General features: G+C 36.3%; 1 protein-coding gene across 2 annotated transcripts; it reads left to right on the top strand.

Annotated features, from left to right (window-relative positions):
- Window positions 1-3,765: 3,765 nt before the first annotated feature.
- LOC139810317 (uncharacterized) lies at window positions 3,766-11,353 on the top strand. 2 transcript variants are annotated; one of them, XM_071773742.1, is made up of 4 exons: window positions 3,766-3,831; window positions 9,184-9,474; window positions 9,948-10,109; window positions 11,058-11,353. In XM_071773742.1, exons 1-4 carry the CDS (start codon window positions 3,781-3,783, stop codon window positions 11,181-11,183), a joined length of 630 nt encoding a protein of 209 aa, XP_071629843.1. In that variant the 5' UTR covers window positions 3,766-3,780; the 3' UTR covers window positions 11,184-11,353. The 2 variants fall into 2 exon arrangements, with proteins under 2 accessions (XP_071629843.1, XP_071629848.1); XM_071773747.1 differs by lacking the exon at window positions 3,766-3,831 and adding an exon at window positions 8,346-8,452.
- Window positions 11,354-12,519: the final 1,166 nt, after the last annotated feature.

Genomic DNA, 12,519 nt, shown 5'->3' with positions numbered 1-12,519 from the left:
CACATTCCCGAGTAACGCGCGATACGCGACCCCCGTTGTCAAAATACGACATCGCTGGATCGATATCGATTCAAAATGAACACGCGCGATAGCGTATCAACTCGCGAATCAACGTTAAAACGACCGTCCGCGCGTAAACTCATTCGGCACTCCCGATATTCGCGCGTTACCGTTCGACACGAATCGATTCGATCGACGCTTCCTAACCTCGATCGGCGTCGCGAGATCCCGGGAAGCTACTGCACCACTGGTGTCAAACGTAGCGTTGTCCGTTAACGGCCGTAACAAGATCTAAATAAATCATCCGTTTCGATACCTCTCGTCCTCGATGCTCCAAGATACTCCTCGATATGCTCCTCTCGATGCTGGGGGGCACTCGCGATAAGCGGGACAGGCGACGATTGCGGAAACGAAGTCCGGCGAGACGACGGAGTAGACGGAAGTGGAGCCGACACGGATCAGTGGTCGAGGATCGTCCGGACAGCCGCGTAGATCGCGCGGGTGACTCGGGGCCGGCTATCGCCGTCCGTCTCCGTCGGGCGGTTACGGCACTCCCGAATTAACGACGCGGGCGGAAAAGGCGCGCACCGCGAGTCGGCACCCCCGCGCGCGACTCCGCGACTCGTCTAATCACCGGGGACGCGCGACGCAAACTGACCGGACACGGCGTATTAGAAAATTTCGGCGGTCACGTGATCGCCCGCGACCCGTTTCGCGCGCTCCGCGCGTCACCGCTAAGTTTCTCCCCCGGCGCGCGATATACTAATTAAATTAATTAGGATCACGAAAATTACGATAAAAAAAATATCGAAGCATCGTCACGACATTAATCGAGATATTAATGGAGAGTTTTAATCGTCAGATTTGATTTATTTAATTTCGTCTCAATACTGACAAATGAGATTTGAATTGGATCGCGCAATCGCTTGACGCCAACTTCACGGAACTTACCATGATTCCGTCGTCGGCGCGATTTATGCGTTGTATTAACCGATCGTCGAGACAGCCGTATTAATAAATGTCGATGTAAATCCGTCGCTGACGATTCAGCGGTCAAAAGGTGTCCGTATACAGGAAAGTACGTCGATCGGATAAAAATATACACGCGCGAACGCAGAACGCACAGCGATATTTACAAGGCGTCTAATCTCCCGGAAGGTACCGCGCGAACTGGCGGGCGATTAAATTCGGGGCGGTGATGTCACGGCACGTCATCTCTTTTTACGCGGAAAATTTAGTGACCTAGCGAGAGAGCGGCGTGTCCTGCGCGTATATGTTTTGATTCGCTTTGAGATTGAAAACATCGTCGGTAGTATAACTCGTGCAACTTTCTCGTATAATATGTTGCGCGTTTATTTACATTTATAAACGCCGTTGATTTACCGAGGCAGCATCGAATATGTATTTCTATTTCCTTCCTACGACCGACTGTGGAAGTTGCTCGCAATTATTTTCTCTGCTTTTCGAAAATTAAATATAGATATTACATATATTCGTCTGATATTGAATGGCATTTAATCCAAAATATTAAAACAAGGAAAAGATTTAACGAGTGATTTACATCTTCCACATATTTCCACATTATTATGGTTATTAAAATATAAAAAATGTGGCTTTTAATTATGTTACACAATTCTTTATCATTAAAAAATTCAGAGATACGTTCTATGATTTCGTGTATTCTTGTTGCGTGAAAAAAACGTAATGTATAAACTCATCCCCACAAATATAAAATGGCATTGTTCCCCGTTCTGAAGTGCGCTTTTTTCATTTACGAATTTAAAAGTGCCTCGTTACGCGACACGATTTCGCCGAGTGTGTGTAACATAATTTTTCTCCCGGCTAAAAACAGATCACGCCGAAAATAAGCGCGTGCACACGTGCGTAAGTACGTGCGATTCCTCGTGGAAGATAAGCCAGTCGGTTGGTCGATCGCAACCACAACCACGCCCCGCTCTCGGAGTCCTTGCGAAGAATGCGTGAATGCGCCGTTGCAGTTGCATCATCGCGACAGAGTGCAGTGCAACGGGGTGTCCATGCGCTGCACGTCCACGTCGAAATACAAAGGAGCACCGCTCGAGCGGAGAAAGACCGTTAAAGTAAAAAGAAAAGAAGAATAATAGAAAGAACGGTAATCGTTCTTGATGTAGAAGAAAACGAATTGAGCTATTGTTTTAAAATTTTTCTCAAGAGATTTCTCGTTTATTATATAAGTGCTATTCACATTTAAAAAATTCTTTACCAGTGATTTTAAATAGGTTGCTTTATACGTATCAGCATCAAAGCTGCATCGATTAAGGAGGACCAAAACCCATGGTCGAAACGTCGTGACGATTATAATTGACCAAAACTAATAATGGTCGTATTGTCGTGACGATTATAATTAATAAAAATAGTCAGTTAGGTCGAATAAAAAGTCGAAGCAAAATTTATTGATACACATATAATATACGTGCACGTGCACGTGCATACACCTATTAATTTTCTGAAGCAATTTAAAAAATTACGAGATATTAAAAATTTATCTAGAGATGCATTTATTTTCTGTGTCACTTTTTATCACGATTCTTGATTTGGCTGACTGAAGTGAGCTTTTATCGGCTTCTCCGATTTTTTTTAATTACTATAACTTTGTAAGTTTCTCGGAGTTCTTGGCCTCTCTCTCTCTCTCTCTCTCTCTGTGATCAGTTTCTTTTCTCTTTGATACAATTTTAAAAATTATAAGGTTTTACAAATCCCATTACTGTGACTCTCACTTTCTTGCGACCCGGCCGGTGAAAACTGCAACCGTATTGCACTTATATCAAGATCTGCATCTTACGTAAGTGCGAGACACAGGATCGGGTCCGTCGTTTGTTACGTTACATACACGTCGATCCGATCGCCGAAAGTAATGCGCTCACGCCTTTTTTATCCGCAATACCAAAAGTCGCTCTTGCCGAATGTATAACGGAGGCAAGCGGCAAAATCTTGTGGAAAAAAAGCCAACCGACCTGAATAAATAACCTGAATAATAAACCTGATTTATTTATGCCCCGACATTATTTACTTTCGTTTTTATTAATTTGTATATAGGTGCATTTTTATGTAGATGTTATAGGATAATAAAGTTAAGATTTAAAATTGATGTATGTACGCGTTAGTGTTAAAATTTATATACTTTTATTAAATTTATTTAAATTTATTAATTTTGTGAGATTAAATTAGATAGTTTCAAAGATTTACGTTTATCTGGCCAATTTATCTGCCATTGCGAGACAAAACCGCAAGGAATTCGACCTTTCTCCAGTCTCTGCAGCGAGAGATTGTCACGCGAGGCCCACGCTTCCGCGTATCCTGAGACTTCCGGGAAACCGCAGAAAAATCCTCGTTCCTGCTGGGCCTTTTATAGAGGGAATGTGGAGTACCGAATGACGATTGCAGCGAGCAGCAGGACTCATTGTCGGCCGTTCTTGTGCAGCCTGGCCGCGCGAGAAGTGGCTATTACCAGTGACATGTCTCTCATTACAAAATCTCCCGCGAGTCTGTCGCGTGTGACTCATAATTATCGCTAAGGCAAATTCTTCTTGAAGCTTGAGCGAGCAAGCAATGACGTTCGTGTTCTGCAACACGCCTGCCTGCCTGCCTGCCTGTTTGATTTTTGTAATGCACGCGCGTGTACGTACGTTGTTGTAGTATCGTTTCGCCGATTTCGCGCCATGATATCGACTCGATCCTGACCAAGAAGCGTGAAGCAAAGAGGAATCGATTACAATAAAAAGTGTAAACGCAAACGTCGTAATGACTTTGTATCAAGTGGTTGTAAAAGACTATAATTGTGATCTTTGCACAGTGAGTCTTTATTACCGATGCCTGATGTAAAACTTGAGGAATTACAATATAAAACATTATTCAAAGTTCTATCTAACTAATATAACGGACATGAAAATTAATTCCTATTAATTATATTAAATTAAAGAAAAAGTTATGTAAATTAAATTGATAATAAATTAAAATAAATAAATAAAAACTGTGAAAGAGATTAAAAAATAAGTATTTAATAACGATGTATATCACAAATAATTTTTCATTACTTAATTTCTTATTTAATTAATATTTTAGAACCCAATCATTCAACTCTTAGCTTAATACAATACATAAATAATATGTTAAATGTCAACACATTTTTTTTCCGCAAATGACGTCGCGAAACTTGTCGCGAAACTTGACAGTTTAAAATCTGTTATCTCTCTCATAAATATTATATATGTATATATTAGTTATTATGTATTCGCGAGTTATCGAACCTATTCGCCGTTGTCGCCGGTTTCCATTCTCCGCAGCGTAAAGATAACTTATTTATTTTCTCGGCTATGACGTTACGCAGCAAGGCGTTGCCGAGGCGGTACGCGCGATTGCGTAACGTGATATCGAGATCGAGAACCAGCCTCCTGGCCGGACGGAAATAATGCTCGGAGGTGTGTCACCCAGGTTCGCGACCGCTCTTCGACGTTTGTCTATGATATTCGTCGATCGATTATACCGGATCCACGTTAGACATAAATGCGAGTTCGAGCGTGTCGAAAAACCGCCCGGTTCTGGTTTCACGCACGGGCGGTTCCGCGCGAGAAAAGCTGGTTGATGCAATTTACATCCGACGTGTCGTCGGTACAAGGCCTACAGTGCGATAACCTGTGAAAACTGACTTATTTGATCAATGTAGCCCAGAATATGAGATCTCAAATGATTATTCGAAAAACTATCTAATTCGAAATACTCGACTCAATGGAGCCTAACGTAAACATTTAAATTCTTGAGTTACTCATTTTGGTATTCCGTTAAATTTTCGACTTTGATCATTTCTTCCTTATTTTGCTTAGATTTTTTAACTATGTTATCTCTTCTACTTGTAATTCCAATAATAATACAATTTTTTTTATGCATTTTTTATTTTTGTTTTTATATCTGTTCTATCGTTCTTAAAATGTAAGTATTATAAAACGGCCCCGATCTTTAAAAAATAATAAATTTTTTGTATTAAATTAAATCTACAAATAAAACTGGCTTAAGTCGCCTACCCGCTTTTCTCAAGAAATGACGTCACCGTATTTTTACATCGATTCTTTATCCACAGTTTCTTTTTTTTTCCCTGGCTTGCACAATTGCTTAAATTATTGCAAGTTTAATATCAACTCAAATTTATTACAAATTTTTTTAATATAATATAATTATTTTATTATTTTGTTCCAAGGTTAAAACTACAAAAGATCGATGTTCGATGCAGAGTGAAATGATAGCGCAATGGATATAATGATTTGTAATAAAACATCTCATGAATAATGCGGAGTTTATAAAAATATCGAATATCCTTGAAAGTTAAGCCGATACCGTAAAATAACGGATTTTTCTTTTTTACAAAATATTATACGCCAGTTTTTACATCTATTTACTTTTCTGCAAAGAAACCTATCATTTTCTTAACGATAAGTGTATAAATCGATACTTATGTATACTTATCGTAATCGTTATTTGATATAAAAACATGGTGATATGTAAGTAATAGCGCAACGAGGCTTATCAAACCAGTCCCTATTACACTGATGTTTAACATGATATTTTGTACATTATAGCGAACCATTAATGCAAAACTTGTAACAAAATTGCAAATAATGGACAATAATTTTATGAACATTCTTTAATAAAGAATAATAAATAATTAATAGAATAATTTTTAATTAATCTTGATAACAAACAATTAAATTTATGAGATACTAATAATAAAATACATAATCAAACTCTTTTATTTCATTCGAGTTTCTAATAATACAGGTACATAATAGCATAGATACACATCTTAATAGACAATTCAGTTACCTAACTATTATACTACGATAAGCATTAATCAATATCAATCTTAGGCGAGCACCAGATAATGAGATCAATCAAAATTAGCAGTAGATTAGCGAATTAACTACGCGCCGATCAAAGACACCCAAGCCGGACAAGCGAGTGATCGTTACATTCCACTACAAATTGCACTTATTTAAAGATCTCATGAGCACGAACTAAGCACATGCTAAGTTAATCGTATATAGGAGACCGCAAAACCGAACCTTTTCCGAATAGCGTGTTCAATATCCCTATCATTATTCCGTTGTCACGCAATAGTACGTGTAAATTAACCTTGCTTTGGGCAAGAAATAGTAGAATATAATTATTCTGGACAGTCGGAGGACGGATGTCATGGTGAAATAACTTATACTAAATTTATTAGCATTTAATTATATCGATGATAATAAGTTGTGCGCAGTATATTTAAAGACGCGCTCTTAAAAATTAATTCAAAGTGTCTATTATTAATGTCAAACTGCATGTAAATTCGGTTTTCATCGTAATATTATAGTAACAGCATAGTTAACAAAAACCACTGAAAAAAATTAGACAATTTAAAAATTAAGGAATAATAATTTAAGATTAATAAATAATATGTTAAGAAATAGGCAGTGATAAATTATCGCAAAAATTGTGCATGAAAAAGAAATAGTAGTATAAAAGTACAAAAGTATAAAAGCAAGTAAGTAATAATAAAAATGCCGCTAACAACTTCGAGGATTTAAATTGCCACTCGTAAAATATATACAAGTGACTTCTTGTGGCGTTTGTAGTGTGCTCTAAGAGAGACAAATGAACATTAAACCAGGAAACGTTTGTTTGGGCGTAGTGAAACGATAAAAGGCCCATTCTGCGTGCCAATGTGACAGACTTAATCGCCTTATATCAACTTGGGAATGTTACATGTTATTTGTCGTAATGGCGTGATTTAACAATTCGCTGTTGCCATCTTGTGACTAATGCAATGTAATTTCTCATTATACGATTTATCGTAATCTATACATATAAAAAAAATATTTTAAAATTAAAATAAATTTGTATAAAAATGAAAATAAATTAATAAAATATTGATTTTATTAAACATAAATCTGTATTCTAGTACTATTGCATCCAGTATTTGCAAAAAGAAATTTCCGTTTATCAAAATACAAAAAACCTCATAAATATCCATGTGCTCATTCAAAGATATAATTTTCTCTTTTATTCCCCGGACTGTTGAAGGTGATTTCCCTTCGCAAATAATGATTAAAGTTCTCGTTTCGAAACGCAGATGCAAGGTGTCGCCAATAAGACTTACGGCGAACGTGAGAATAACCAACAATTAATTTCTCAAGAGTAAGGGATTGTCCATAAATCAATCGGTAGACAGGGATAAAATCGCCATAGATCAATCAGCTAACGATTCACGCCGTTAATGGTGATTTTTGCCGGCGTAAAACCAACATATCAGTCTCGCAGATGGCAATGATAATACCCACGGAATTGCTACCTTATGGACAACTTGCATCTCTTATGGTACGCGCATATAACGTAATAATAGAGTGCACCGCAATAGAAGACACTGCGCGTTCCTCGCAACGCATGATTTATATTAGCGCGGCAAGTTAACTGCTTTACCTCGTAATGAAGCATTGAGCAATCTTGCGCAAACCGACACAGCCGCCGGACACGGGCGAGAATAAATTCACGTGTTACAATTAGTACTGCGCTATGCGTGCGTTACGTTAGTTGGAAATTCGTTGCTTCGTATCTATATAAGATCGCGCGTTGCATTATAAAAATCAAAGATATTTCATAATAGGGAGATTAAAACTATGTGCAATATACCGATATCTCTATCTCTATATATATATATAAAATTAATTTTAATTATTTAATTAAATTACGCCTCGACTTTAATTTCTGTTGAAAAAAAACCGCGTTCAATCTTTTAAAGGTAAAGAAAAGATATCCTATAGTAATTGCAAGATATGTACGTTTGAAGATATACTTTAAAATATGACATCTTATAAACAATAATGTAAACAACAGTCTAATCGAATTCCATTTAATTTCGTAACGAAGAACTCGAACGACGTACGCGAGGAAAAGAACTGTTGTAACTTGTAACGCTGATTGCTAACGAGTTTCCTGCGACTTTTCAATGACGCGTGTGACATCACGATTGAGGTAGATCTCTCGACGGGTGGAAAAATGATCTCGTTAAGGTTGTGGCATCGAAATGCGCTCACATACGCACGCATATCTGCATAAAGTGGTGGCCAAGCGCGCGCTCCATTTATAACGGCGCGGCTGGCGGCTCGCGCACGTTTAGCATGTTATACAATCGTTGCACATTATGTGTTATAACATACGCATATCTGTGTGCAGTATATCGTGGGTAAATAGTGTTAGGCTCTAGGTAGGTGTGGCGATAGACCGGCCGTTGGCTTCCCTCGCCACTGGCGGGGCGCAGGGTGCGCGAAATGAAAGTCAATTCCCTATATAAAGGGTGGTTTTCCAGCCCGACAACGACAGAAACCGATCTATTTTACTCACGCGCGAGTATCACGCCAAAGTATCATTCAACATGAGGGCCCTGGTACGTGCTGTCACATCTTCGAGCAAAGTTAAAAAAGCAGTGCTGAGATCCGTTTGATTCTGCCGAGAACATTTCCGTTCGGACATAATGCTTAATCAGATCGAAGTTTAGGAGCCGATCTAATTTTTCTGCACTTTCCGTGCTTTGTCACAGTGTTTCTTTTTGCAAAATTAGAAAGCATAAATGAAAATTAAAAATTGGAAAAGCCTATTATTTGTGTGCAATTTAAATCCCGTGCGAAGACCTTCCAACTTTTGAATCGATAGTCTCGATTGTGATAATTGTCATCTTTATCAAATTCGTTAATTGTTTCGCAGATCGATTTGTTTACAGTTATTTGGTCCAATAATGATTAAACTAGATTGTATTATTAATCATATTTACACTTTATAATTCACGATTTCGCACATTATTCAATGTCTCGAGTAATTCTCTCAAGTTTGCTCATTTAAATGGCTATAAATAATTAATTTTACATTGGATAGATATCTCAATAATAGTTACTTTTAAAGATTTCGATAAATTTATTCATCCATTTATTATTTAGATTTTTACTCAAGAATCTTTTAATGACATGTTGTTCTTGATTTTGAAAATTAAGAATTGCGATAGTTTTTAATTATCCGTTTGAGTTAATATTTGAGTTAATATTAACTTTCACAGATTTCTCGATCGACCCATTCACAGATCTTTAGAGATTTTTTGTTAACGTTCCTTTCTTGATTTTGCAGATCTGCCTGGTGCTGATCTCTGCGGCGTTCGCCGCTGAAGAGAAGACGGTCAAGAAGCGTGGCCTGATCGGCCTGGGTGACTATGGACTTGGTGGTAGTCTTGGTGGTTATGGTGGTTATGGTGGTCTTGGTGGATATGGTAGTCTTGGTGGTCTTAGTGGCCTTGGTGGATTGGATGGTGGATATGGTGGCCACAGTGTTGCCATTGCTGTCAAAGAGAAGGCCGTCGCTGTTCCCTACGCGGTTCCGCAGCCAATTGCGGTTCCCGTCGATCGCCCGTACCCCGTTAAGGTACGAATTAATCAGTTTAATTTTTGACGATGGTGTCGCGACAAATAATAACAATAAAAAATCTTTTATAAAAATTTGATGATTATATAATTTAAACAGAAAATTTACAAAGTAAAATTTTATATAACATAAATTTTTAATGTTGCATTTTAAATAAATTTTGAATTAATTAATTAGAGTCTAAATTTTAACTTGGTGTTTATATTTTTTATTAATTTTAATTAAATATAAAGTTAAAATAGCCAAGTAAAAAATTGTATTAAATATTTGAATGAGGAAAACTAAAGAGTAAATAAATGTTATGTAGGGGAAGTTGCCCCACACTGCAGTGCCGGACAATATAATATTTGCACACTTCTATAGTAAAAATATGCAAATATCATATATATTATTCGGTACTGGGGACTGTTCGGTACTGGGACAACTTCTCCTAATTTGTTTCAACATATAATAAAATTTTTTGTTATCTTTAGGTTCCGGTTGCCGTCCCGCACCCAGTTCCAGTAGCCGTTCCCGTGCCACAGCCCTACCCCGTGGTCCAGACCAAGACGATCACGGTTCCCGTAGAGAAGCCTTACCCAGTCACGGTTCCCGTTAAGGTGCCAGTGCCCGTGCCTGCCCCATACCCCGTCAAGGTAAATTATAACAAATTCTAATCTTCCATTGGCCGTGACATTTCCAAAATCTTTCAATTTCGACGAAAGATTAGAAAATAAATTAATCCGATTTGACAGACAAAGAATTCTAATTGGAAGCCACAAATTTCGCATCAGGATCTATATCGTGGTTTCTAGATAAGAAATGTTGCCTCTTAATATTTTAACGTAATTTTAACGTTCTAATAAATTTTAATTATTCCATCCCAATAACGTATTCAGCTTATTATAATGTGTTGTCTCATTATAATTCTTTGCCTGTTTAGCGCAACAAGTAGAAATCGATTTCGAGACGTGATTATTAACAGTTTCATTGTGTACTCTTGGTTTTCAGCATAGCTAATTTACCGTCTACGTTGATTAATTGGCGATTCAATGTGTTGCGATAAGAATCACGGTTTTGGTCATTTATTTGTGCGTTACGCGATTAGGTGAACGTACGCAAGAGAGGTGCAAGCAACCGCCGCGCTGGTTGGACATAACTTTACAGCTGTGTTGTAATTAAACTAAAATTATACTTGAAGTCATAGGTCGATGATTGCAATTGACAATTGAAATATGCTCGATCGATGTAATTAACGCGAACATATTGGCCACAATTATTTAATCTACATATTATCACGTATTCTGTTTTTCAGCTGTACAATAATAATAGATATGTAATGATGCAAACTAGCCAATTATATTGACTTTTTATATATTTGGCTATTTATCCGTATTACTCGTATTATTTTCATTATTTAACTAATTACATTAATTACATTACAAACTTTAGCACCATAATTTTAGATATTGTATTTTAATAATTACATTTAATGTGAAAAATAGCCAATAGTTATATAACAAACGTTTGAAAAGTAGCTATTTATATAATAAGAACCGAAATTATTTCATATTTTCAATTAATATCAATATTTTGTCTTTTAGGTTGCTGTCTCCCACCCAGTTCCAGTTCCAGTCGCGGTCCCTCACGCAGTTCCAGTTGCGGTTCCGCATCCAGTCGTCGTCAAAGAAACGGTTCCCGTTCTCGTTAAGGGCTACGGCCACTACTAGATGAAATTCTCCTCAAAAAAGTCACATACACCCCGCTCCATCTTAACCCTTTTCCCAGCATCGCAAAATCCATCACGACGAGCGTCCGTTCAAGAGACGCTTCTCTCGTCGTGTAGTATTTTAAATTCACGGAATAAATCGATTTTGTAAATGTTTTCGTAAAGAAACAACCGACTTCTTCTTTTCCTTTTGCGCTCATAACTCATTTATTATGCCAAAGATACAAATATTATTTTAAATCACACTGCATATTAAAATCTTGCAATATTTTCATTCTTTTGAATATTTCTAAAATTTATTTCTTTTTAGTAGAAAAATTAAAAAAAAATTAATAGAAGAAGCATATTATTCTGCCAATTTGTTAATAGATATGAATTTTGTACTTTTTTACTTATCAAATTAATAGATATTATTTTTTTATGTTATACAATTTTACATTTTTATAAATTAATAAATATTATTTTTATTATTGCAATTTCAAGTTTATGTTTAATTTTGAGTGATATGCTATATTAAACATTATATATTTAGAATTAAATTAAACAATTTGGTAGAAATCTAGGAAGCCATCTAGGAATCTAAGCTATTTTTGGGGCACACGGACACACCCTGTTGGTTTCTAATGAAATCTTCGGTTCGCTTTTGCAATTATTGATTTGTTGTTTCGACAGAGCTTCGCTTCTTTGTTTTATACTTCACTCAAGTATATTCGCCTTTCACACTCTCTCGATCTGTTTCTAAGCAAGAAACGTGAGAAATAATGCCCTTAGGCAGTTTAGGCACGATGAAATAAAGTATAGTATCTTGCAACAAGGTTTGTCTGTGAAATTGCTACACGAAATTTCGGCAATACGTGTTTTTATTTTTCACGGTCTGACATTAGTGGTTCACCTTGATTACGGAATAGAGCAAAATGAATGGCAGATTTAGGGAAATTGGCCAACGCCCGGAGGTTCTTTGCCTGAAGATAATAAATGACCTGCTTAAAATATTGCAGTATTAAATATTATAACCGAAAATTAAACAAACAGTAATGTTATATTATACCTTAAAAGCGTTCTCACGGAATTGTTATTTATTTAAAACAATTTTAGATGACTTTTAATTTTAATTATAATCTCTTTTTTAAATTCTTTCAATATTTTTAGCCTTATGTAAAATTATATTACTTTAGATTTATTTTATTTTTTTATACTAAAATAATAAAAATAAAATTTATAATAATAATAAAAATAATATTTATTTTAAGAATAATTATAATTCAATTTCTGTAAAACATTGATAGAAGATTGTTACATAAAATTTCTTTTATACAAGCTTTTAACTAAAAACGTTA

The sequence above is a fragment of the Temnothorax longispinosus genome, chromosome 1 (assembly GCF_030848805.1).
Source record: "Temnothorax longispinosus isolate EJ_2023e chromosome 1, Tlon_JGU_v1, whole genome shotgun sequence".
NCBI lineage: Eukaryota > Metazoa > Arthropoda > Insecta > Hymenoptera > Formicidae > Temnothorax > Temnothorax longispinosus.
This window is presented reverse-complemented; position numbering and strand designations above follow the sequence as displayed.